A 27,975-nucleotide genomic window follows, 5' to 3' on the forward strand; every position below is an offset into this window, starting at 1 on the left:
CAAGTATTAGGTACATGGTTATTAGTTGAAAAACAATTATCAGGCAATCGAATGTCTATGCTCTTTTACAAGGGGTTCGATCAAATCTTACAGGCCTTCTACCGAAGAAAACTGAACTGATCCAAGCAGGCCGTATCCGTCCTAACAACAGCTGTTTCTCCCATCTCTATGGTTTCTCCATCGTCCTAGAGTGTTTAGGGTTATAGGCCTAAATGTCAAATTACCGTTCGATCGTCTAGAAATTAATTTATAGTTATCATGAAGGATGAATAATTCAAGAACCGCGCTTTATTTGATATTTTGCGCGTTTTTGAAACTATCATTCTCGGCCTTGATTATCAGAGCATCGAGTTTAGGTATGTTTTTTTCATTTCGAAGCCAAGGCTTAACTGTTGCTAAGGCCAAGTTCTTTTGTTATTGTTATTGGGACCGCGTTTATTACTTTAAATTTTTAATTATTCCAGTGTATACACCTTCGGACGCTTATGAAGAGAGCATCCTTCGTCCTTTCCGTTCCTACAGCGATGTGGCGATCTTTCATTTTTCAGTTCCTCAAGAAACAAGGCGAGCTATATGGCAATTTGTCAGCTTTATGGACGATGCGTCCTGCGTTCCTCGAACCGTGCACATTTTCCTTCGACACGGGAGTTATCCCGTTGTCTCTCCCGATAATGGCACCTTCCCAGACGATGTTGTCGTGCCTAAAAAGCACATTTACAGCATCAAAACGGTTACAAATTATCAACCAAAAGAAATGCCGGAGTTCCATATTATGAACCCGCTTCCCGGGAGTTGGTTCGGTATCGCCTATATTCCAGATTGGAATAAAGAAATTAAAATACAGGTGTACTATTGTTTAATTTTTATTGATTTGGCAGTGAAATTAATATATTAAAGAGTTTTTCTTTAGGGTATTAGTCACAATTGTCACTATAGTTTGGGTAGTATGGCAGCGTGGACGTTACAACCTAGCATACAGTTGATTTCGCTGGGATTGTCCTATGAAGTTTACGCTTCCTCACAAATTAACTATTTTAAGTAAGGATTATTAGACTATTGTTTTAATTAAGATGTTGGACATTTTAGTGAAGGAATCAAATTTTTTTCGTCTATTTTGACCTAATCTTCTGAAAAATTATGATTTATTAAAATAGTTGATGTTATAAGAGCATGGATGAAGGATGCGCGTTAAAAAAATTCGACGCTCAACAGGATGTGCAACTCCCTATACTAAAAAGTAGACGAATGGATACTAGCGCCGCCTGGCTACCAGCGCTGGAAATCGTCGCGGGAAAAATAAAAAATACTGGACATAAGAAAAGAAACCACTGTTTTGCTTCTAGCAGACGACGCTAAGGAAAAAAATCGACGGTAGCGCGTGTTTTTTTTTGTTATGTCCAGAATTTTTTATTTTCCCGCGACGATTTCCAGCGCTGGTAGCCAGGCGGCGCTGGTATCGACTTGTCTACTTTTTAGTATAGGGAGTTGCATATCCTATAAAGCGTCGAATGTTTTTCACGCGCATCCTTCATCCATGCTGTAAGAGTTCAATTCAGTTTCTAAATGTTCATTCTTTCACTGAATATGTGCAACTTTTTTTAAAAGGGATAGTAGCGTATAAATTTATCGTTAAACTTTCTCACAAAACATTCAGAAGGATTAGAAAATTGGAAATTTGATGTACAAAGGGTTGCAACAGGTCAGGGAAAGCATGGGAATTGTTTCAATGATTGAATTAGGGAATTTTTGCAAATGGAGGTTAAATTAGGAAATTTAACAAATTGAGGAAAAATATATCGGGATTTTTTTCAAACTCTGGTAAAAGCAAGAACAGGGTTCATACAAACCTGGAAAACAGGGAAAAACCTGGAAAAATCAGGGAAATAAAAAGTTGACTAAAACCTCAGGGAAAACTCAGGGAAATTTAGAATTTTTAGTAAAATTCAGGGAAATTTAGAATTTTTAGTAAAATTCAGGGAAATCAGGGAAATTTAGAATTTTTAGTAAAATTCAGGGAAATTTGAGTCAAACAGGGGCCGAGTAATTAAGCAAAATGTTCGTGAACATACCCTCCATATAAGGGAAAAACCTGGAAAATTCAGAAGTATATGGGGAAAAGCCTCTCAGGGAAATTTGTTTTCCAAAAGTTGTATGAACCCTGAAGAAGTTTGGTAATTTATAGGAAGTTTAAGTAATTAAACAATTTGGGGAATATTAGAGAATTTTTAGGAAATTAATAAATTGGGTCTAATGGTAGAAAATTTTAAGCAAGGGAAATTTTGGAAATTGAACAAATTGAGGGAATTTTAAGAAATTAAACTCATTGAGGGAATATTAAAGATCACATTAAAGGGTATGGGAATTTACAATTTCATATCATATTTTAGCATGAAAGTGTTATTATGTTACACTTTCAAGTCTTTACTTTCAAAATATCAACTAGGTTTTAATATAATTGAACCAAAGTTTCTATTTTTAAAATCCATTGGAAAATCACGAAAGCTCAGTTTCAATATATAAATAATTTTGTCTTGTCGAGCTTGTTCGACCGTTCTATGACATCATTATGACGTCAGGGGAAAAAGCGCGGGAATTCTACAGGCGCGAGGTATACGCGTCTCGAGCTTTGTCCATGCTTCTCCCCTGTCCAAACTCTGGGTCTGATAGCGGAGAGAGTGGCACCATCTCGCGTGTGTGACGTCAGCCAATAGGAAAACGTTTTAGCCTTTGATAAAAAGTGGATTTCAAATGATTTCACATGAAGCATTTTCAAATGCATATTGCCAAATAACCAGAAATGGGAGAATTAAAACCTTGATGTTTTTGAAATCACAGAAATTAATTCTATCTTCTGTTATATAAATCAGAGGTTTATCAAACGAAGCTTCTCATACCCTTTAAAGAAATTAAAGACTCAGCTGGAATTACGTCAAATTGTGGCAACCCTTCACATTTCAAATTTTAAATTAAACGCTACTAACCCTTTAAACAATAACATTAATTTCTTTAATAAATAAGAATAATTATTATTTTGTTAGAATGTTTGTGTTGGAGGGGACGTGGAGTCTGGAGATATTAATCTCGAACTGCACCTTGAAGAATAGCAGCAGCAGCAGCAGCAGCGCAACTGACGAATACTCGCCCTTGGAGACGGGAGCGTGCGTGCAACAGTTGGGTATCAGGGCCAATGGCCTGCCCTTCTCTTCCCCCGTCAATACCACCAATGGCTATTCCCAATTCTCATATACCGTCAATCAACCTCAAAATAACGTTTATTACTATCTCCTAGTCATATCCGAGCACCACGCCTTGTATAATATCACCGTTAACTATCAAGGTGTGATTAATATTAAGGTCAAAGGGCGTTAATTAAATGGCCTAATAATAATAATTATTTAATTTTATTCATTTAAATTGGTAAGTAATATCAGGACAGGAATTCATAAGCTTATATGAATCATTGTGTAGCCATTTTCCCAACATATTTAGTCGTACTCTGAGGGAGGAGCTTGACTAATCATTATGTATGATAAATTTCGCTTCGCGAATAATTTATTCAAGTGTTACTACGGAATTTGGATAAGTCAGAAATTTGGAAAAAAGTCTGGGATTTGGATAAGTCGGGAATTTGGATAAGTCGGGGATTTGGAAAAAAGTCTGGGATTTGGAAAAAAGTCTGGGATTTGGATAAGTCTAGGAATTTGGATAAGTCGGGAATTTGGATAAGTCGGGAATTTGGATAAGTCGGGAATTTGGATAAGTCGGGAATTTGGATAAGTCGGGAATTTGGATAAGTCGGGAATTTGGATAAGTCGGGAATTTGGATAAGTCTGGGAATTTGGATAAGTCTGGGAATTTGGATAAGTCTGGGAATTTGGAAAAAAGTCTGGGAATTTGGAAAAAAGTCTGGGAATTTGGAAAAAAGTCTGGGAATTTGGAAAAAAGTCTGGGAATTTGGAAAAAAGTCTGGGAATTTGGAAAAAAGTCTGGGAATTTGGAAAAAAAGTCTGGGAATTTGGAAAAAGTCTGGGAATTTGGAAAAAAGTCTGGGAATTTGGAAAAAAGTCTGGGAATTTGGAAAAAAGTCTGGGAATTTGGAAAAAAGTCTGGGAATTTGGAAAAAAGTCTGGGAATTTGGAAAAAAGTCTGGGAATTTGGAAAAAAGTCGGGAATTTGGAAAAAAGTCGGGAATTTGGAAAAAAGTCGGGAATTTGGAAAAAAGTCGGGAATTTGGAAAAAAGTCGGGAATTTGGAAAAAAGTCGGGAATTTGGAAAAAAGTCGGGAATTTGGAAAAAAGTCGGGAATTTGGAAAAAAGCCGGGAATTTGGAAAAAAGTCGGGAATTTGGAAAAAAGTCGGGAATTTGGAAAAAAGTCGGGAATTTGGAAAAAAGTCAGGAATTTGGAAAAAAGTCGGGGATTTGGAAAAAAGTCGGGGATTTGGAAAAAAGTCGGGGATTTGGAAAAAAGTCGGGGATTTGGAAAAAAGTCTGGGATTTGTAAAAAAGTCTGGGATTTGGAAAAAAGTCTGGGATTTAAAGTTTTTTCCTAAAACGTCAGGGATTTCATTTGGTAAACAGCTCAAAATGGTCTGGGATATTGGCAAGGTCAGGGACAAGCTGGAAAAGTCAAGAATTTTCACAGCCATTTGGGCTCTCGTCTTTATTGCACATGCGCAAGAAATGTAAGCAGAAAGCCAACAAATGAAATCTCAGTAAGAAAGACATCAGAATTATGACGCGTGGCGGAGAACACTCAAGTCCTGCCCTCAAAACCCACATGAGGATCCAATGGTTCCTATTAGCTTATGGATTCCTACTATTACTTAAATCCTGACCCTAAACCAATATTCCGTTGACCTAAGCCTTGTCATTGGCGGGAAAATTTTAAATATGTCTACTAAATTGATTTTAAAGTAAAATTACTGGCCATTAATTAATTAATTTCCCTGTAAATTAAGCCATTATAAAAATAATTTTAGGTTTAATTTCGCTGTTTTAATTAATTTGGTTCAGGTTGTTCAAATAGTTGGCACCAAGTTATCAACAAGCATTCTAGCCAACCAGTTAAACACGTTTATTTGAAAGAGTTGTGGTCGAGTTTGTCGAATAAAATCGGAAATGGTACTCGTCAGAGCAAGAGGGCGCTGGAATCGGATGATTTTAAAGTAGCGGAGGAAGGGGGCGTGGCCTGGAAAGCCGAAGAAGATTGCGTTCCCGTCATATCGTTAACCAGAGTCAAACACGCTCAGGATTTTTTAGATTCCTTTCTATTGCAAGTGAGTATAGTTCAATTCAATTCAAAAGGCATTCCACACAGATTCAAAACCGAGGGGCTAGCCACTTACGAAATATGGTGTACAAGCCTTAAGAAATATATTTCACTATTTCGAGAAATATCGTAATATTGAGAAATATCGGAAATATAGGGAAATATCTGAAATAATGAGAAATATCGGAAATAATGAGAAATATCGGAAACATTGGGAAATAATGAGAAATATCGGAAATATTGGGAAATAATGAGAAATATCGGAAATATTGGGAAATAATGAGAAATATCGGAAATATTGGGAAATAATGAGAAATATCGGAAATATTGGGAAATAATGAGAAATATCGGAAATATTAAGAAATAATGAGAAATATCGGAAATATTGGGAAATAATGAGAAATATTGGGAAATAATGAGAAATATTGGGAAATAATGAGAAATATTGGGAAATAATGAGAAATATCGGAAATATTGGGAAATAATGAGAAATATCGGAAATATTGGGAAATAATGAGAAATATCGGAAATATTGGGAAATAATGAGAAATATCGGAAATATTGGGAAATAATGAGAAATATCGGAAATAATGAGAAATATCGGAAATATTAAGAAATAATGAGAAATATCGGAAATATTAAGAAATAATGAGAAATATCGGAAATATTGGGAAATAATGAGAAATATCGGAAATAATGAGAAATATCGGAAACATTGGGAAATAATGAGAAATATCGGAAACATTGGGAAATAATGAGAAATATCGGAAATATTGGGAGATAATGAGAAATATCGGAAATATTGGGAAATAATGAGAAATATCGGAAATATTGGGAAATAATGAGAAATATCGGAAATAATGAGAAATATCGGAAATATTAAGAAATAATGAGAAATATCGGAAATATTGGGAAATAATGAGAAATATTGGGAAATAATGAGAAATATTGGGAAATAATGAGAAATATCGGAAATAATGAGGAATATCGGAAATATTGGGAAATAATGAGAAATATTGGGAAATAATGAGAAATATTGGGAAATAATGAGAAATATCGGAAATATTGGGAAATAATGAGAAATATTGGGAAATAATGAGAAATACTGGGAAATAATGAGAAATATCGGAAATAATGAGAAATATCGGAAATATTGGGAAATAATGAGAAATATCGGAAATATTGGGAAATAATGAGAAATATTAAGAAATAATGAGAAATATCGGAAATATTGGGAAATAATGAGAAATATCGGAAATATTGGGAAATAATGAGAAATATTAAGAAATAATGAGAAATATCGGAAATATTGGGAAATAATGAGAAATATCGGAAATATTGGGAAATAATGAGAAATATTAAGAAATAATGAGAAATATCGGAAATATTGGGAAATAATGAGAAATATCGGAAATATTAAGAAATAATGAGAAATATCGGAAATAATGAGAAATATCGGAAACATTGGGAAATAATGAGAAATATCGGAAACATTGGGAAATAATGAGAAATATCGGAAATATTGGGAGATAATGAGAAATATCGGAAATATTGGGAAATAATGAGAAATATCGGAAATATTGGGAAATAATGAGAAATATCGGAAATAATGAGAAATATCAGAAATATTAAGAAATAATGAGAAATATCGGAAATATTGGGAAATAATGAGAAATATTGGGAAATAATGAGAAATATTGGGAAATAATGAGAAATATCGGAAATATTGGGAAATAATGAGAAATATCGGAAATATTGGGAAATAATGAGAAATATCGGAAATAATGAGAAATATCGGAAATATTAAGAAATAATGAGAAATATCGGAAATATTAAGAAATAATGAGAAATATCGGAAATATTGGGAAATAATGAGAAATATCGGAAATATTAAGAAATAATGAGAAATATCGGAAATAATGAGAAATATCGGAAACATTGGGAAATAATGAGAAATATCGGAAATATTGGGAGATAATGAGAAATATCGGAAATATTGGGAAATAATGAGAAATATCGGAAATATTGGGAAATAATGAGAAATATCGGAAATAATGAGAAATATCGGAAATATTAAGAAATAATGAGAAATATCGGAAATATTGGGAAATAATGAGAAATATTGGGAAATAATGAGAAATATTGGGAAATAATGAGAAATATCGGAAATATTGGGAAATAATGAGAAATATCGGAAATATTGGGAAATAATGAGAAATATCGGAAATATTGGGAAATAATGAGAAATATTGGGAAATAATGAGGAATATCGGAAATATTGGGAAATAATGAGAAATATCGGAAATATTGGGAAATAATGAGAAATATCGGAAATAATGAGAAATATCGGAAATATTAAGAAATAATGAGAAATATCGGAAATATTGGGAAATAATGAGAAATATCGGAAATATTGGGAAATAATGAGAAATATCGGAAATATTGGGAAATAATGAGAAATATCGGAAATATTGGGAAATAATGAGAAATATCGGAAATATTGGGAAATAATGAGAAATATCGGAAACATTGGGAAATAATGAGAAATATCGGAAATATTGGGAAATAATGAGAAATATCGGAAATATTGGGAAATAATGAGAAATATCGGAAATATTGGGAAATAATGAGAAATATCGGAAACATTGGGAAATAATGAGAAATATCGGAAACATTGGGAAATAATGAGAAATATCGGAAATATTGGGAAATAATGAGAAATATCGGAAATATTGGGAAATAATGAGAAATATCGGAAATATTAAGAAATAATGAGAAATATCGGAAATATAGGGAAATACGAAGGAATAATGGAAATATTGGAAATTTAAGGGAAATATCGTGAAAATATTGGAAATTTTAGGAGAAATATCGGGAAATAAAGAAATACAAAAATAATAGAAATAAATCGGAAATATTTGGAAATAAGAAATCTGGTGTACATTTTTTGGGGAAGTGAGTAGCCCCTCGTTCAAAACAAACACTCGATCTTTACTAAATTTTATTTGTACGAGAATTTCCAGGTATTATGCGATAAAATACCAGTGTTTGGCCCTTAATCTTGATTAGACCAAAAACTATTACTAAAAACTGTCATTGTAGACAAAGACGGGAAAGTGTAAAGGATGAGTGTAGATAATTAATTGCCTGAAGTAGCAGATATTCAAATTTTCATTTTTGAAGACATGATTATGCAGGGTTCATACAAACCTGGAAAACAGGGAAATAAATACTTGACAAAAACCTCAGGGAAAAATCAGGGAAATTTCGAATTTTTAGTAAAATTCAGGGAAATCAGGGAAATAAATTGTTGACAAAAACCTCAGGGAAAAATCAGGGAAATTTCGAGTTTTTAGTAAAATTAAGGGAAATCAGGGAAATAAATAGTTGACAAAAACCTCAGGGAAAGATCAGGGAAATTTCGAATTTTTAGTAAAATTAAGGGAAATCAGGGAAAGATCAGGGAAATTTCGAATTTTTAGTAAAATTAAGGGAAATCAGGGAAATTTTCAAGGGTTCATACAAACCTGGAAAACCTGGGAAAATCAGGGAAATTTTCAAGGGTTCATACAAACCTGGAAAACCTGGGAAAATCAGGGAAATAAATAGTTGACAAAAACATCAGGGAAATTTAGAATTTTTAGTAAAATTCAGGGAAATCAGTGAAATTTGCGTCAAACAGGGGCCGAGTAATTAAGCAAAATGTTCAATATAAGACATCCTCCATAGGATTAACATTACACTATACTTTGGAGGCTGATAACTCTGGTTCTACTAGAGATACGGGGATGTCCTTTGACTATGTTATAGACCTATTTATCCCCCATCCAACCATGCTAACAACTTACGGCTACGACAAACAGGGGCCGAGTAATTGAGGAAAATGTTCGTGAACATACCCTCCATAGGATTAACATTACACTATAACTTTGGAGGCTCATAACTCTGGTTCTACTAGAGATACGGGGATGCCCTTTGATTATGTAATAATCCTATTTCCCCCCCTCCCTTCTCCGTTAACATTGCACCATAGCATACTCCATATAAGGGAAAAACCTGGAAAATTCAGGGAAGTATATGGGGAAAAACCAGGAAATCTCGGGGAAATTTGTTTTCCAAAAGTTGTATGGACCCTGATATAATTATTTAAGAAAAACCTCTTAATTGCGTCTCGACTTGGAGAGGTTTATTTTGGTTTCCCAACTTGTTTCGTGTTATTTTGCCCCAAAAAGTGTAACCCAAATTTAATTCTTAAAATTAGTCTTAGACTTTAATCTGATATCGGATTTTTTTATGATATTACATTTTTTTTAAAAAAAGCACATATTGAACCTCTTTAAAGTCCCGTGTGTCTGAATTTGTGTGAAATGACCCATGTGTCTTTCTAATTCATGGTTTTTAATCCGAAAAACGCACCCTCTTAAGGAACCCGTCCCTAATATAATTTAATCTCTTTAATTAAAATTTAATTAGGGTCGAGATTGGTTTTCCTCGTGGCTTTCCATATCGGAAGCATTTCCACTTTTAGTGAAATTTGATCTCTTACCTTTTGTTGACATTGGAGGAACTCTACAAACTAGAATACATTTAGACCCTATTGCGCAGGTACGTATTTACCCAGGCTTACGTTTTACACAGGGGTTGTTCTTTACCTATTACCACTTCCATCCCTACTGTAAAGGCTCGTGCAAATGCTATTTTTAAGGCGGTTTCTAATAGGCACAAAGTTTTGGCTTAAAGCAAAACGCGGGTCCAGTGGATCCCCTACAAGTTGACTTTCCTCCTTACTTCCGGGTTTACCTTGGCGAAGGCTAGTGGGCGGGATTTATGAGTGCACTTTTAAGTCCCGCCCACAAATGCCTAGCTCCTTTCGCCAAGCATAAACTGGAGTTTGTAAGAAAAGTCAACTTGTAGGGGATCCACTGGACCTGCGCAGCTTTGCTTCAAATAGCCAGGGACTCTATTTAGGCCCAAATCTTGGTACGAGGTTACCTCCCATTTTTTTAAATGTTAGTAGTTTTTGGAAAGCGCCATCTAGTGAGCGAATTCTGTACTTGGATTTTGGTCCGTATTTTAAAAATGGCCGCGGACAACAACAATCTTTATGACACAGAGTTAAGCCTTTGTCTGCTTCCGAATGAAGTTTGCAAACCCGCGATCTCCATTCCCTTAAATCCCTATCACTACTTTTACAGCCAAGAACGGAACATGTTCTACCCCAGCTTGCCATTTTTATTTTTCAAAACTTACTAATTACCAATGAGAATTAAAAAATATGTTCAAATCATCGGATTCACCGAGCCAAAGGATTTCAGACGATGGTTTTGAACTTCCTGCTTTTGAACGCTAGATGGCTTTAAACACCGACGTTTAAAGAGACAAAAAATACCGAATTTTATGCTTTACTTCGACGCTAGATGGCAGTAGCAAAAACTACTAAGACCCTATGGCAGCCCCCCTGGAATTTGCCTGGTAAACGACGTATAGCCAGGGATATTATTTAGCAGGGTTCGTACACGACCTGGAAAAGTCAGGGAAATTGAAAATGGACCTAAAAAGTCAGGGAAAAATATATTCGAGTGAAATTGAAATTGAGTCTGGATAACAGTATAAGGTTGACCAGAAGATGTGATGTCTGAGACTTGACCAGAGCCCCAAATTCGCGGAGCTCGCTCCAATTATTTATGAAACGAAATAGTTAAATTTAAACGAAATAGTTGGCTTATTTTTATAACAATAACAACTCGTGCAAATGGTAAGGGAAATTTGTGTAATTTAGTCAGGGAAAACCTGGAAAAGTCAGGGAATTTCATTCCAAAAGTTTTGTACGAACCCTGTTTAGGCCCAAATTACGAATTGCATTTGACTGCCCGGGGGCAAGTGCTAACAACAGGGGACGCCGATACTGGTCTCCAGTTGTTAACGCCCCATGCGACTTGCTCCGAACAGTCCCGCGGAATTCGCCATAAGTAGGAAAGACAAGGGGGTAGAACTTTCCATATATTTTTTTTGGGCGCCTGCACCCTATGCTTTTTGGATCATAGAATGAACTGAAACTGCATTATATGTTTCAAAACTAAGGTTTCCTTTCCTACCCCTTTTTTTGCATTGGAAAGGTCTATTGACAGTTTCACAGTATCACAGTATCTTTACTCTTGATTGTTACTACCGACTTGTTTTAAAAAGATGTGTTCAAATTTGTGTTTAGAACTTGTCGAGTGAAGTAGTTCAAGTTGAGATGTGCGTCAGTCACGAAACGCCTCCCTTATTTATCAAAGGGAAGGCGGATTGTGCCGAAGAGTACTCCATGATCATTTCTTCTAATAAAAATCTTGGTGTTGTTAAGTATTTCCCCTTTCCTCAACCCGGTACTTGGTTCATATCTTTCGCAATTTCCTGCTACAACTCATCGGGGTAATTACGACTTTTACTTATAATGCGCCGCTAGTCGTGTGAAAATTTGTGGTTTTGGTAAGAAGAAGTTGAACTAAGAACGGAAATTATATTAATTGCAGCAAAATTCGTTCGTAAAAGTAGCGTAAAGGGTTCAATGATAAAATAGACGTTGATTTTAGAAGATTTTCAAAAAAGCCTATCTTTAGCCTAAAGGCCCATTTACACTAGACTAAAATCTTACGTTCACGTCGGCGAAGTCGCTTTGTTCGCTTCATTAGACTGTTCACACTTGTCAACGACTACGTAAAATATTCGCGGGTTTAAGGTTGAAAAAATTCAATTTCGTCTGTCAGTGTCGAGATGGCAGCACCTCTTTTTAGCGCCTTTTCTTTAGCAGACGGCAGACGCGCTCTAGGGCTCTACTCAGTTTGGACTTTATTGGAATGCGATTCGGCTATTTTAGGATTTAAATAAGATGGACAAAAACAACCTGCCTATTTGATTGATTTTTCGCTCTTCTAATGAAAAAATAACTTGTTAACAAATTATTATTTTGCAAAATTAGCGCAGTTGTCTCTTCGGAGTTCATACTTGTTCGAAATAGGCCTAATTCAATGCAAACGTATTTTTCACTTTCAAAATTTCCCACCTTAACTGAACGAGCTCCTGATTGGTTCAAAAAATCAGAGTATACCTCACTCACTTTTTGGTCGTCACTGTCGTCTGCTCTCTTGTCTGAACAGGCAAAGGAACGTTCCGACGCGACCGAAACGAAGTTAACGACACGACCGACGCGAACGTAAGATTTTAGTCTAGTGTAAATGGGCCTTAAAAGATTATTTCGAGTATTGGGTTTCTTTTTTTTTCGATTAAGATTAGTTTTCTTTCCTATTAATCGACAAATAGTTACTTTTTTTATTGATCGATTAATATTGACTTTATATTTTCGATTAAACGATTAATATTAGCTTTATATTTTCGATTAAGCGATTAATATTAGCTTTATATTTTCGATTAAGCGATTAATATTAGCTTTATATTTTCGATTAAGCGATTAATATTAGCTTTATATTTTCGATTAAGCGATTAATATTAGCTTTATATTTTCGATTAAGCGATTAATATTAGCTTTATATTTTCGATTAAGCAATTAATATTGGCTTTTTTAAATAATCGATTAATATTCGCTTTCTTTTTGTACTAAACGATTAAAATTGCCATTCTGTACTTCGACAATTTGACTGTTTGCTTTTTTCGACTAAACGATTAATATTTGCTTGCTTTAAAAGATTAATCGATTAGTATTAGGTTTCTTTTTTATTTATTGATAAATTTTGACGTAATTGTTTTGTAGATTAATCGATAAATTTTGACTTAATTGTTTGGTAGATTAATCGATAAATTTTGACTTAATTGTTTGGTAGATTAATCGATAAATTTTGACTTAATTGTTTTGTAGATTAATCGATAAATTTTGACTTAATTGTTCTGTAGATTAATCGATAAATTTTGACTTAATTGTTTTGTAGATTAATCGATTAATTTCGACTAAATTGTTTGGTAGATTAATCGATTAATTTTGACTAAATTGTTTGGTAGATTAATCGATTAATTTTGACTAAATTGTTTGGTAGATTAATCGATTAATTTTGAATTAATTGTTTTGTAGATTAATCGATTAATTTTGAATTAATTGTTTTGTAGATTAATCGATTAATTTTGACTTAATTGTTTGGTAGATTAATCGATTAATTTTGACTAAATTGTTTGGTAGATTAATCGATTAATTTTGACTAAATTGTTTGGTAGATTAATCGATTAATTTTGACTAAATTGTTTGGTAGATTAATCGATTAATTTTGACTAAATTGTTTGGTAGATTAATCGATTAATTTTGACTTAATTCATTGTTTTGTTGATTAATCGATTAATCTCGACTTAGTTTTTTGCGAGTAGTCGACTTATGTCCGAATACGAAAATTTTCACGCGACTTAAATGCACGTTTGCTCAAAATACTCAACTAACGCTACTTTTAACTTAAATCTACTCTGAAGGCATCAAATCCAAAGTTGCGAGTTGGATCAAGTGATGGTGGACTTAGCAATCCGATTGCAGCCTTGCGTTTTCGAGGGACAACCGTGCGGATCGCACGGCTTGTGTCGAGAGAATCATTTTCGTCAGTTTTACTTCAGTTCTTGCAGTTGCGTTGCCGGATATAAAGGCTGGGGTTGCACTGACAGCAGCGCCTCCGTTTCTTCTTCGGTCGAGTTGATGAAGACCTTGCTCTTAACGCTAAGCAACGCCTTTTTTCTACCGGCCATTTTGTTAGCTATACGGAGGAAATACTTCACTGAAGCTATTGTCTATTCGGTTACAATGTTCTTTTCAACGGTAAGATACGTTTGTTTGTGAATTTAGGCAATTTTTACTCCAGTTTTAGGCTTAACATTGTTTTAAAGGGAGGGTGAAGTAGAAAATCAAGCAGTGTTTGCCACGGGTCAGGGAAATCCTGGAAAAGTCAGGGAATTTAAAAATGGACCGGAAAGGTCAGGGAAAAGTCGGGAATTATAAAAGTTTCAGCAAAGTCAGGGAATTTTAAAAGTTTCAGCAAAGTCAGGGAATTTTAAAAGTTTCAGCAAAGTCAGGGAATTTTAAAAGTTTCAGCAAAGTCAGGGAATTTTAAAAGTTTCAGCAAAGTCAGGGAATTTTAAAAGTTTCAGCAAAGTCAGGGAATTTTAAAAGTTTCAGCAAAGTCAGGGAATTTTAAAAGTTTCAGCAAAGTCAGGGAATTTTAAAAGTTTCAGCAAAGTCAGGGAATTTTAAAAGTTTCAGCAAAGTCAGGGAATTTTAAACTTTCAGCAAAGTCAGGGAATTTTAAAAGTTTCAGCAAAGTCAGGGAATTTTAAAAGTTTCAGCAAAGTCAGGGAATTTTAAAAGTTTCAGCAAAGTCAGGGAATTTTAAAAGTTTCAGCAAAGTCAGGGAATTTTAAAAGTTTCAGCAAAGTCAGGGAATTTTAAAAGTTTCAGCAAAGTCAGGGAATTTTAAAAGTTTCAGCAGCAAAGTCAGGGAATTTTAAAAGTTTCAGCAGCAAAGTCAGGGAATTTTAAAAGTTTCAGCAGCAAAGTCAGGGAATTTTAAAAGTTTCAGCAAATTCAGGGAATTTTAAAAGTTTCAGCAAAGTCAGGGAATTTTAAAAGTTTCAGCAAAGTCAGGGAATTTTAAAAGTTTCAGCAAAGTCAGGGAATTTTAAAAGTTTCAGCAAAGTCAGGGAATTTTAAGTTTCAGAAAAGTCAGGGAATTTTAAAAGTTTCAGCAAAGTGAGGGAATTTTAAAAGTTTCAGCAAAGTCAGGGAATTTTAAAAGTTTCAGCAAAGTCAGGGAATTTTAAAAGTTTCAGCAAAGTCAGGGAATGCTAGAGCCCTTCACTTCTAGTCTCATCTCACTTCTGAGTTTATTTAATTATAAGCACTTAAAATGTGGTGTAAACATCTACACTTTCGGCCTAAAAAGGTCAGGGAAAATCTCGGAAAAAGGTCAGGGAAAATCTCGGAAAAAGGTCAGGGAAAATCTCGGAAAAAGTTCAGGGAAAATCTCGGAAAAAGGTCAGGGAAAATCTCGGAAAAAGTTCAGGGAAAATCTCGGAAAAAGTTCAGGGAAAATCTCGGAAAAAGTTCAGGGAAAATCTCGGAAAAAGGTCAGGGAAAATCTCGGAAAAAGGTCAGGGAAAATCTCGGAAAAAGTTCAGGGAAAATCTCGGAAAAAGGTCAGGGAAAATCTCGGAAAAAGGTCAGGGAAAATCTCGGAAAAAGGTCAGGGAAAATCTCGGAAAAAGGTCAGGGAAAATCTCGGAAAAAGGTCAGGGAAAATCTCGGAAAAAGGTCAGGGAAAATCTCGGAAAAAGGTCAGGGAAAATCTCGGAAAAAGGTCAGGGAAAATCTCGGAAAAAGGTCAGGGAAAATCTCGGAAAAAGGTCAGGGAAAATCTCGGAAAAAGGTCAGGGAAAATCTCGGAAAAAGGTCAGGGAAAATCTCGGAAAAAGGTCAGGGAAAATCTCGGAAAAAGGTCAGGGAAAATCTCGGAAAAAGGTCAGGGAAAATCTCGGAAAAAGGTCAGGGAAAATCTCGGAAAAAGGTCAGGGAAAATCTCGGAAAAAGGTCAGGGAAAATCTCGGAAAAAGGTCAGGGAAAATCTCGGAAAAAGGTCAGGGAAAATCTCGGAAAAAGGTCGGAAAATCTCGGAAAAAGTTCAGGGAAAATCTCGGAAAAAGGTCAGGGAAAATCTCGGAAAAAGGTCAGGGAAAATCTCGGAAAAAGGTCAGGGAAAATCTCGGAAAAAGGTCAGGGAAAATCTCGGAAAAAGGTCAGGGAAAATCTCGGAAAAAGGTCAGGGAAAATCTCGGAAAAAGGTCAGGGAAAATCTCGGAAAAAGGTCAGGGAAAATCTCGGAAAAAGGTCAGGGAAAATCTCGGAAAAAGGTCAGGGAAAATCTCGGAAAAAGGTCAGGGAAAATCTCGGAAAAAGGTCAGGGAAAATCTCGGAAAAAGGTCAGGGAAAATCTCGGAAAAAGGTCAGGGAAAATCTCGGAAAAAGGTCAGGGAAAATCTCGGAAAAAGGTCAGGGAAAATCTCGGAAAAAGGTCAGGGAAAATCTCGGAAAAGGTCAGGGAAAATCTCGGAAAAAGGTCAGGGAAAATCTCGGAAAAAGGTCAGGGAAAATCTCGGAAAAAGGTCAGGGAAAATCTCGGAAAAAGGTCAGGGAAAATCTCGGAAAAAGGTCAGGGAAAATCTCGGAAAAAGGTCAGGGAAAATCTCAGAAAAAGGTCAGGGAAAATCTCAGAAAAAGGTCAGGGAAAATCTCAGAAAAAGGTCAGGGAAAACCTCAGAAAAAGGTCAGGGAAAATCTCAGAAAAAGGTCTGGGAAAATCTGAGAAAAAGGTCGGGGAAAATCTGAGAAAAAGGTCAGGGAAAATCTCAGAAAAAGGTCAGGGAAAATCTCAGAAAAAGGTCAGGGAAAATCTCAGAAAAAGGTCAGGGAAAATCTCAGAAAAAGGTCGGGGAAAATCTCAGAAAAAGGTCGGGGAAAATCTGAGAAAACGTTATGGGAAAATCTGAGAAAAAGGTCAGGGAAAATCTCGGAAAAAGGTCAGGGAAAATCTCGGAAAAAGGTCAGGGAAAATCTCGGAAAAAGGTCAGGGAAAATCTCGGAAAAAGGTCAGGGAAAATCTCAGAAAAAGGTCAGGGAAAATCTCAGAAAAAGGTCAGGGAAAATCTCAGAAAAAGGTCGGGGAAAATCTCAGAAAAAGGTCGGGGAAAATCTCAGAAAAAGGTCGGGGAAAATCTCAGAAAAAGGTCAGGGAAAACCTCAGAAAAAGGTCAGGGAAAACCTCAGAAAAAGGTCAGGGAAAACCTCAGAAAAAGGTCAGGGAAAATCTCAGAAAAAGGTCGGGGAAAATCTGAGAAAAAGGTCGGGGAAAATCTGAGAAAAAGGTCAGGGAAAATCTCAGAAAAAGGTCAGGGAAAATCTCAGAAAAAGGTCAGGGAAAATCTCAGAAAAAGGTCAGGGAAAATCTCAGAAAAAGGTCGGGGAAAATCTCAGAAAAAGGTCGGGGAAAATCTGAGAAAACGTTATGGGAAAATCTGAGAAAAAGGTCAGGGAAAATCTGAGAAAAAGGTCAGGGAAAACCTCAGAAAAAGGTCAGGGAAAACCTCAGAAAAAGGTCAGGGAAAACCTCAGAAAAAGGTCAGGGAAAACCTCAGAAAAAGGTCAGGGAAAATCTCAGAAAAAGGTCGGGGAAAATCTCAGAAAAAGGTCGGGGAAAATCTGAGAAAAAGGTCAGGGAAAATCTCAGAAAAAGGTCAGGGAAAATCTCAGAAAAAGGTCAGGGAAAATCTCAGAAAAAGGTCGGGGAAAATCTCAGAAAAAGGTCGGGGAAAATCTCAGAAAAAGTTATGGGAAAATCTGAGAAAAAGGTCAGGGAAATCTGAGAAAAAGGTCAGAGAAAATCTGAGAAAAAGGTCAGGGAAAATCTGAGAAAAAGGTCAGGGAAAATCTCAGAGAAAGGTCGGGGAAAATCTCAGAAAAAGTTATGGGAAAATCTCAGAAAAAGGTCAGGGAAAATCTGAGAAAAAGTTCAGGGAAAATCTGAGAAAAAGGTCAGGGAAAACCTCAGAAAAAGGTCAGGGAAAACCTCAGAAAAAGGTCAGGGAAAACCTCAGAAGAAGGTCGGGGAAAATCTCAGAAGGTCGGGGAAAATCTGAGAAAAAGTTATGGGAAAATCTGAGAAAAAGGTCAGGGAAAACCTCAGAAAAAGGTCGGGGAAAATCTCTAAAAAAGGTCGGGGAAAATCTCTAAAAAAGGTCGGGGAAAATCTCAGAAAAAGGTCGGGGAAAATCTGAGAAAAAGGTCAGGGAAAATCTCAGAAAAAGGTCGGGGAAAATCTCTGAAAAAGGTCGGGGAAAATCTCAGAAAAAGGTCGGGGAAAAATCTCTGAAAAAGGTCGGGGAAAAATCTCTGAAAAAGGTCGGGGAAAAATCTCTGAAAAAGGTCGGGGAAAAATCTCAGAAAAAGGTCAGGGAAAATCTCAGAAAAAGGTCAGGGAAAATCTGAGAAAAAGGTCGGGGAAAATCTGAGAAAAAGGTCGGGGAAAATCTCAGAAAAAGGTCGGGGAAAATCTCAGAAAAAGGTCGGGGAAAATCTCAGAAAAAGGTCGGGGAAAATCTCAGAGAAAGGTCGGGGAAAATCTGAGAAAAAGTTCAGGGAAAATCTGAGAAAAAGTTCAGGGAAAATCTGAGAAAAAGTTCAGGGAAAATCTGAGAAAAAGTTATGGGAAAATCTGAGAAAAAGGTCAGGGAAATCTCAGGAAAAGGTCAGGGAAAATCTGAGAAAAAGGTCAGGGAAAATCTGAGAAAAAGGTCAGAGAAAATCTGAGAAAAAGGTCAGGGAAAATCTGAGAAAAAGGTCAGGGAAATCTCAGGAAAAGGTCAGGGAAAATCTGAGAAAAAGGTCAGGGAAAATCTGAGAAAAAGGTCAGAGAAAATCTGAGAAAAAGGTCAGGGAAAATCTGAGAAAAAGGTCAGGGAAAATCTGAGAAAAAGGTCGGGGAAAATCTCAGAGAAAGGTCGGGGAAAATCTCAGAAAAAGTTATGGGAAAATCTCAGAAAAAGGTCAGGGAAAATCTGAGAAAAAGTTCAGGGAAAATCTGAGAAAAAGTTCAGGGAAAATCTGAGAAAAAGGTCAGGGAAAACCTCAGAAAAAGGTCAGGGAAATCTCAGGAAAAGGTCAGGGAAAATCTCAGAAAAAGGTCAGGGAAAATCTCAGAAAAAGGTCAGGGAAAATCTCAGAAAAAGGTCGGGGAAAATCTCAGAAAAAGGTCGGGGAAAATCTGAGAAAACGTTATGGGAAAATCTGAGAAAAAGGTCAGGGAAAATCTCAGGAAAAGGTCAGGGAAAATCTGAGAAAAAGGTCAGGGAAAACCTCAGAAAAAGGTCAGGGAAAACCTCAGAAAAAGGTCAGGGAAAATCTCAGAAAAAGGTCGGGGAAAATCTCAGAAAAAGGTCAGGGAAAATCTCAGAAAAAGGTCAGGGAAAATCTCAGAAAAAGGTCGGGGAAAATCTCAGAAAAAGGTCGGGGAAAATCTCAGAAAAAGTTATGGGAAAATCTGAGAAAAAGGTCAGGGAAAATCTCAGGAAAAGGTCAGGGAAAATCTGAGAAAAAGGTCAGGGAAATCTGAGAAAAAGTTCAGGGAAAATCTGAGAAAAAGGTCAGGGAAAACCTCAGAAAAAGGTCAGGGAAAACCTCAGAAAAAGGTCAGGGAAAACCTCAGAAGAAGGTCGGGGAAAATCTCAGAAGGTCGGGGAAAATCTGAGAAAAAGTTATGGGAAAATCTGAGAAAAAGGTCAGGGAAAACCTCAGAAAAAGGTCGGGGAAAATCTCTAAAAAAGGTCGGGGAAAATCTCTAAAAAAGGTCGGGGAAAATCTCAGAAAAAGATCGGGGAAAATCTGAGAAAAAGGTCGGGGAAAATCTGAGAAAAAGGTCGGGGAAAATCTCTGAAAAAGGTCGGGGAAAATCTCAGAAAAAGGTCGGGGAAAATCTGAGAAAAAGGTCAGGGAAAATCTCAGAGAAAGGTCGGGGAAAATCTCAGAAAAAGTTATGGGAAAATCTCAGAAAAAGGTCAGGGAAAATCTGAGAAAAAGTTCAGGGAAAATCTGAGAAAAAGGTCAGGGAAAACCTCAGAAAAAGGTCAGGGAAAACCTCAGAAAAAGGTCAGGGAAAACCTCAGAAGAAGGTCGGGGAAAATCTCAGAAGGTCGGGGAAAATCTGAGAAAAAGTTATGGGAAAATCTGAGAAAAAGGTCAGGGAAAACCTCAGAAAAAGGTCGGGGAAAATCTCTAAAAAAGGTCGGGGAAAATCTCTAAAAAAGGTCGGGGAAAATCTCAGAAAAAGATCGGGGAAAATCTGAGAAAAAGGTCGGGGAAAATCTGAGAAAAAGGTCGGGGAAAATCTCTGAAAAAGGTCGGGGAAAATCTCAGAAAAAGGTCGGGGAAAAATCTCTGAAAAAGGTCGGGGAAAAATCTCTGAAAAAGGTCGGGGAAAAATCTCAGAAAAAGGTCAGGGAAAATCTCAGAAATAGGTCAGGGAAAATCTGAGAAAAAGGTCAGGGAAAATCTGAGAAAAAGGTCGGGGAAAATCTCAGAAAAAGGTCGGGGAAAATCTCAGAAAAAGGTCGGGGAAAATCTCAGAGAAAGGTCGGGGAAAATCTGAGAAAAAGTTCAGGGAAAATCTGAGAAAAAGTTCAGGGAAAATCTCAGAAAAAGTTCAGGGAAAATCTCAGAAAAAGTTATGGGAAAATCTGAGAAAAAGGTCAGGGAAATCTCAGGAAAAGGTCAGGGAAAATCTGAGAAAAAGGTCAGGGAAAATCTGAGAAAAAGGTCAGGGAAAATCTGAGAAAAAGGTCAGGGAAAATCTGAGAAAAAGGTCGGGGAAAATCTCAGAGAAAGGTCGGGGAAAATCTCAGAAAAAGTTATGGGAAAATCTCAGAAAAAGGTCAGGGAAAATCTGAGAAAAAGTTCAGGGAAAATCTGAGAAAAAGTTCAGGGAAAATCTGAGAAAAAGGTCAGGGAAAACCTCAGAAAAAGGTCAGGGAAAACCTCAGAAAAAGGTCAGGGAAAACCTCAGAAAAAGGTCAGGGAAAACCTCAGAAAAAGGTCGGGGAAAACCTCAGAAAAAGGTCGGGGAAAACCTCAGAAAAAGGTCGGGGAAAACCTCAGAAAAAGGTCGGGGAAAACCTCAGAAGGTCGGGGAAAATCTGAGAAAAAGTTATGGGAAAATCTGAGAAAAAGTTATGGGAAAATCTGAGAAAAAGTTATGGGAAAATCTGAGAAAAAGGTCGGGGAAAACCTCAGAAGGTCGGGGAAAATCTGAGAAAAAGTTATGGGAAAATCTGAGAAAAAGGTCAGGGAAAACCTCAGAAAAAGGTCGGGGAAAATCTCTAAAAAAGGTCGGGGAAAAATCTCTGAAAAAGGTCGGGGAAAAAGGTCGGGGAAAAATGTCGGGGAAAAATCTCAGAAAAAGGTCGGGGAAAAATCTCAGAAAAAGGTCGGGGAAAAATCTCAGAAAAAGGTCGGGGAAAAATCTCAGAAAAAGGTCAGGGAAAATCTCAGGAAAAGGTCAGGGAAAATTTCAGAAAAAGGTCAGGGAGAACCTGGAAAAGTCAGGGAATTTGGTTCTGAAAATTCCGTGGCATCGATGTTTAATCACTTGATTTTCTACTCTACCCTCCCTTTAATTAAGAGAAAAAATATCCGCGCATTAATTAGAAAATGTTTTTTCTGTTTATATTTTATTTAGTTTTACCACGCGTGTGACGTTGAAAGGTTTAGTTTTTGTTTAATGAAATACGAAGTACTTCAGTTTTGCGATTTCTACTCGGCCATTCTCTCAGTTTGGGTGACGATAGTGGCCATTGCTGGACTCAATGAAATGGTCACTTCAATCGCGCACATGTCCGGTGCACTCGGAATCGCTCTGGGTGTCGAATATCAAAGAACGGGCTTTTGGGTCTTTGTTATACCCTTCGTTATCGGCGTGGCAATTTTAATACTGTCTTGGGTAAGTCACGATGTTTTAAAAATTATTTCGAATGTTTCACACTTTGGATCGAAATATATAAGGTTAATGGTTTTGAAACTGAAAAGGTGTAGGAAATTTTAACGCATGTGCAATAAAAACTCTCGAGTCAAAACTCTTTAATGTCAATTAATTGAGTAGAGCTCGGCATTTTCGATCAATTATCCACTTTATTTTATTTTTATCCATATCCGAAAATTATCCACAGAACTTACATGTTAAATCGTATTATAATCCACAAATTTGTTTATAAATAATCGGTTATCCACCAATTTGTGGATAATTGATCGAAAATGCCGAGCTCTATAATTGAGAGATTTGGTCGATATTTTTGACGATTAGTCGATACATTGTCGATTAATCGACTTTGTCAATATTTTCGTAGATTAATCGAGAGACTTTCCACATTTTAGTCGATTAATCGAGAGGCTTTGTCCAGATTTTTGTCGATTAATCGAGAGGCTTTGTCCAAATTTTGATCGATTAATCGAAGGACTTTGTCCAAATTTTGATCGATTAATCGAAGGACTTTGTCCAAATTTTGATCGATTAATCGAAGGACTTTGTCCAAATTTTGATCGATTAATCGAAGGACTTTGTCCAAATTTTGATCGATTAATCGAAGGACTTTGTCCAAATTTTGATCGATTAATCGAAGGACTTTGTCCAAATTTTGATCGATTAATCGAAGGACTTTGTCCAAATTTTGATCGATTAATCGAAGGACTTTGTCCAAATTTTGATCGATTAATCGAAGGACTTTGTCCAAATTTTGATCGCTTAATCGAAGGACTTTGTCCAGATTTTGATCGATTAATCGAGGTACTTTGTCCAGATTTTTGTCGATTAATCGAGGTACTTTGTCCAAATTTTGATCGATTAATCGAAGGACTTTGTCCAGATTTTGATCGATTAATCGAAGGACTTTGTCCAAATTTGGATCGATTAATCGAGAGACTGTCCAGATTTTTGTCGATTAATCGAGGTACTTTGTCCAAATTTTGATCGATTAATCGAAGGACTTTGTCCAGATTTTGATCGATTAATCGAAGGACTTTGTCCAGATTTTGATCGATTAATCGAAGGACTTTGTCCAAATTTTGATCGATTAATCGAAGGACTTTGTCCAAATTTTGATCGATTAATCGAAGGACTTTGTCCAAATTTTGATCGATTAATCGAAGGACTTTGTCCAGATTTTTGTCGATTAATCGAGGTACTTTGTCCAAATTTTGATCGATTAATCGAAGGACTTTGTCCAAATTTTGATCGATTAATCGAGGGACTTTGTCCAGATTTTGATCGATTAACCGAGAGATATTGTCTAGATTTTTTTCGATCAATCGAGAGATTTTGTCCAGACTTTTTTTCGTTTAATCGAGAGATTTTGCCTCGATTTTTGTTGATAATTATGGAATATGCCGTTTTTGAACAGTATGATTATTATAATTTTAAATGAGCTCGGATTAATCGGTTCAAAGTATAGATTATAATTTTATCAACAGGACGATTATTCGTAATTTTAATGATTAATTGGTATGCGTTTTAAACCTAAATTATTAAAAAATAATTCTATCGTAAATTCGTCAAAATTTATAAAGGGTCGCGAGTATGCGTGGCCCAAGCAATATTAACAAATCAAACGAAAAACCGAACAATGAATTTCATAATCGGAAATATTTAGTTCAGTGTATTTTCTTCATGGAATTTATATCGATTTCAAGTGAAAAATCATATTTCATTACATTTTTGTAGGGTTGTCGTTGCTATCAGGTGAAATCGTTTAAAACGTTCCAAAAGAAGTCTTTGGTGCGTCTTCTCGCTGGTTCTATCACAGCTATTACGGGCTTGATCCTGTTTGCCTTTGTCGAGACGGAAGACAATTACAAATACATCCACAGCACATGGCATATCATTATCGCGATCTCGATCGCTTTTTTACTTCCGACCCAAAATTCGAAGAAAGGGTTCGGTCCTTTAAACGATAGCGGAGGGGATTCCTCCTCGGTCTCCATCGTTGATGCACCAGTATTTTTTCATTCGCCCATTAATAACGATTCGGAAATGCTCGATATTTCCGAGTATCGAGTTGTTCATTCCGATCGTCATCTTATAATTAACGGAACCGGAAATTAACCCCAATTACGGTTCCTTATTTGTTGCGGAATTTAAAGCGATACTTCAATGCTTAATTTAAGTATTAGAATTTTATTTGTACTAAACTTAAAAGTTACCAGGGAGCCCAGCGGTCCTAATCCTATAATTTCATGAAAGGTCCTATAATAACCTGTATTTTTGACTTTATCAAAATTTAGCTCTTTTTATCGAGATCACATTTAAATAGACACCGAAATTGCTTCAAAGCCTCGCTCAGGATTTTTTATATATAATATTTTAATTAAGTTCCTCTGAATTGGCCTTATTCCTGATCAACGCCACCGAGGCGTAGCGGCGACTTTTGGAACTATAATAATACGGTAGCCAACTACAGGTGGCGGTGGAGTCGATGTACTCTGATGGAGATCTGTTATTTTCTATGTTTTGATTATTACCGCTTCAACTTCAAAAAACATCTTTTAACTAATTATTATTAACCTAATAATCTCCAAATAGACCAAAATCGAATGAAAACTTACTCCGAAAGTCTTATTTCATAATATTAGACAGAATAAGAAAGGTAAAATCAACTTTTAATACTTTTGAAACCATATCGCTTGTTAAGCCTTGGCTATTCACATGATTCAGAAAGATCAACAAAACCATGGCCAACTTAGATTACCGGTGGTAGAAGGCCTGCCAACTTTACCCGAGCCCCATGTTAAAAAACGACTAGCAAAATCCCCCCTAGTTCCAACTTTCGCCGTTAGGTTCGCTACCAACCCAGTTTTCCTCATAATGCTTTTTCTATGGGAAAAAAAATTCGGAAGTGGACTCTGTTTTAGAGCATTTTTAATATATTTACCGATTTTTTTCGTGGTGGAATTTTAAATGAGAAGTCGAGTAAGTTTTAATTTATATTTTGAGACCAATTTCATAATTTTCCGTCCGTTATTTGACGAGTAATCAACATTCAAAGTTGGGGTTGTTTTTAAGGCGGAGAAATTAAATTTCTCGGAAAACCTAAGCCTTCGTCCAACCAAGGATTATTTAAAATGTCTAAGGATAAAACGCAGAGAAGGAAATATCGAAGGTAGATGTTCCAAACGGTACCTAGCGGGCACAATCGGCAAACCGGAAAGCCAATATTTTGAAGCGTCAACACGTGACCGGGTTCTTGAAAGTTTTGTCGCTCTCTGTCTGCTCTAGCAGATCTACGAAAACCTAAGCCTTGCCTATTAAACTAAATTATTGTAAACTCACCTCGTATATTCTTGAACTGAATGTTAGCTTTAATCAAGGATTATTGCTTTAATCTATTATTAAAATTAAATTATGATTTTTAGGAACTAACCTCATTCTTGAATCTTAAACTAAATGTTCTTAACGACCGTTGACAATTCGAAAAAGAACTCTAAACAGCATGCTTTCGCGAAAATAAGATAGGTGGCGCCATATTTATATTTCTTTTCCGTTTGACGCACCAAAACAGCAGGTGGAGAAGAGGGGGATGGGTTAAAATTTCGGAACAACTAGAGAACATTCCCTTACTATAGAAATCTGTGTGTGCGTTTTATCCTTAGACATTTTAAATAATCCTTGGTCCAACGGCGCCATTAAATTTTAGAGTAAACTTCCTTCAAGACCGAGGCTTAACTCTAAACGGCTAGAGCTCTGCATTTTCGATCAATTATCCACTTTATTTTATCTTTATCCATACCCGAAAATTATCCACAGAACTTACATGTTAAATCGTATTATAATCCACAAATTTGTTTATAAATAATCGGTTATCCACCAATTTGTGGATAATTGATCGAAAATGCCGAGCTCTATAAACGGCGCATTTCTCCCTCTTAAAAACAACCACAACTTTGAATGTTGATTACTCGTCAAATAACGGACGGAAAATTATGAAATTGGTCTCAAAATATAAATTAAAACTTACTCGACTTCTTATTTAAAATTCCGCCACGAAAAAAATCGGTAAATATATCAAAAATGCTCTAAAACCGAGTCCACTTCCGAATTTTTTTTCCCGTAGAAAAAGCATTATGAGGAAAACTGGGTTGGTAGCGCACCTAACGGCGAAAGTTGGAACTAGGGGCGATTTTGCTAGTCGTTTTTTAACATGGGGCTCGGGTAAAGTTGGCAGGCCTTCTACCAACGGTAATCTAAGTTGGCCATGACAAAACATAGAAAATAACAATCTCCATCAGAGTACATCGACTCCACCGCCACCTGTAATTGGCTACCGTATTATTCTAGTTCCAAAAGTCGCCGCTACGCCTCGGTGGCGTTCATCAGGAATAAGGCCAATTTTCAAAGTGAAATCCAATTTGTTATTGCTACACTTAAATGTAAGTTATTATAAATTAAGTACGTTACTATGCAGTTCTTCGAAGTATTTTCGAAAACTTTGGGGAACAACTGCGGTAATATAAATTCACCTAATCTTAACTTTGAGTAAACCAAGAAGTGATATCTAGTTTATTAGGGAGAAGGTATAAATTCGCCTCATTTCTAGCTTTACAAGGTTTACCGGAATTACGTATATACTTCAAGCATAGCGTTCAAGTATCGCTTTAAGCCATTCGCACCCATATCGTGTACGTTGTTTTGCTTTTATTAGAAATTCAATTTTTAATTATTTGTTAATTTATTTATTAAATAGAAACCTTATAATTAGGATAAGAAAAAAAGACTTATTTAGGAGCTTAAGAAAGAAATTCAAAGTATTGTAAGAAGCATAAGTTCGTCGCTTATGAAATAAACGTAACTTAATGAATATTATGATGTCAGGAGACGCTATATCTAAGTCGGTTTGAAGAAAGTGTATTGAGAGAGTTAAGTAATATATGTAAGTTTATTCTTATGAGCTCATTATCCCTTCCAAAATGGCGGCCAGTTTTACGTCTGCTTATCGTTTGAGTAGAAAATGTGACACACATTGAATAAAATGGTTACAAAAGTCGCGTAAAGTTTCAAAGTCCTTGCTAATTTAGAATTATGCATTTTTTATCGTTTGAAAGCCAATTTTTTAAAGAAACCTTTTCATGTTTAAAGGGAATGAGAAGCTTCGTTTGAAAAACCTCTGATTTATATAACAAAAGATAGAAGTAATTTTTGTGAATTCAAAAATATCAAACTTTTAATCCTCCAATTTCTGGTTATTTGGCCGCAATATGCATTTGAAAATGCTTCGTATGAAATTATTTGAAATCCACTTTTTGTGAAAGGCTAAAACGTTTCCCGTAGGCTGACGTCACAGATATATTTTTCACGCGAGATGGTGCCACTCTCTCCGCTATCAGAACCAGAGTTTAGACGGGCGAGAAGCTCGAGACGCGTATAGGATTCCCGCGCTTTTTTCCCCTCACGTCATAGTGATGTCATCAAACGGGCGAACAAGCTCGACAAGACAAAATTATTAAAATATCTTAACCGAGTTTTCGTGATTTTTCAATGGATTTTAAAAACAGAAACTTTGGTTCAATTATATTAAAACTTGATATTTTGAAAGTAAGAGACTCGAAAGTGAAACATAATACCACTTAAAATGGTAAAATATGATATGAAATTGGAAATTGGCATTCCCTTTAAGCAAAGCTGCTGCCATCTTTGGGTGGGATATTTTACAGCTCCTTATTATTACCCTCTGGTACGTTCTTCACCTTAAATGTTTATGTGTAGTTATTTACCTAACTCTGTACACTAAAAGTTCAATTGAATCTCAAAAAAACAAACCGATTTTAATTTTAGACTGGTTTTATTCTTAGGAATAAGACATTGAGGTTTTATATTTAAAAAACAGGAATTTTAAAAATGGCCTAATTTTGTACGTTTTTGGTACAAGTTTCTGTCACCATTTTGGGACGGAAGAAATTAAAAAAGTTTTAATTTTGAATTAAAATATCTCCATGTACACACTGGAATGTTTGTTAATCGTAGTGTTATCATGTACTCATGTTCCTACATGTAGGCACAATTGTATAAAAAAAGAAAATAAAATCTATATAAGAAATACTTAAAAATTTGTTGTTTAAAATTAGATGTTTTATTGAGACTTAGAGCTGTTTTAGATA

At 35.9% G+C, this 27,975-nt stretch overlaps 1 protein-coding gene across 1 annotated transcript; it reads left to right on the top strand.

Annotated features, from left to right (window-relative positions):
• Positions 1 to 161: 161 nt before the first annotated feature.
• Positions 162 to 27,924, top strand: LOC149629060 (post-GPI attachment to proteins factor 6-like). Its single transcript, XM_089851434.1, has 10 exons — positions 162 to 356; positions 465 to 844; positions 911 to 1,038; positions 3,039 to 3,337; positions 5,015 to 5,277; positions 9,744 to 9,875; positions 11,479 to 11,684; positions 13,722 to 14,058; positions 21,515 to 21,775; positions 23,549 to 27,924. The coding sequence occupies exons 1-10, from the start codon at positions 266 to 268 to the stop codon at positions 23,927 to 23,929; spliced, it is 2,478 nt and encodes an 825-aa protein (XP_089707560.1). The 5' UTR covers positions 162 to 265; the 3' UTR covers positions 23,930 to 27,924.
• Positions 27,925 to 27,975: the final 51 nt, after the last annotated feature.

Source organism: Phalangium opilio, unplaced genomic scaffold (genome assembly GCF_054372755.1).
Source record: "Phalangium opilio isolate 3A_F unplaced genomic scaffold, DU_Popi_V2 ptg000105l_1, whole genome shotgun sequence".
In the NCBI taxonomy this organism is placed as follows: Eukaryota; Metazoa; Arthropoda; class Arachnida; order Opiliones; family Phalangiidae; genus Phalangium; species Phalangium opilio.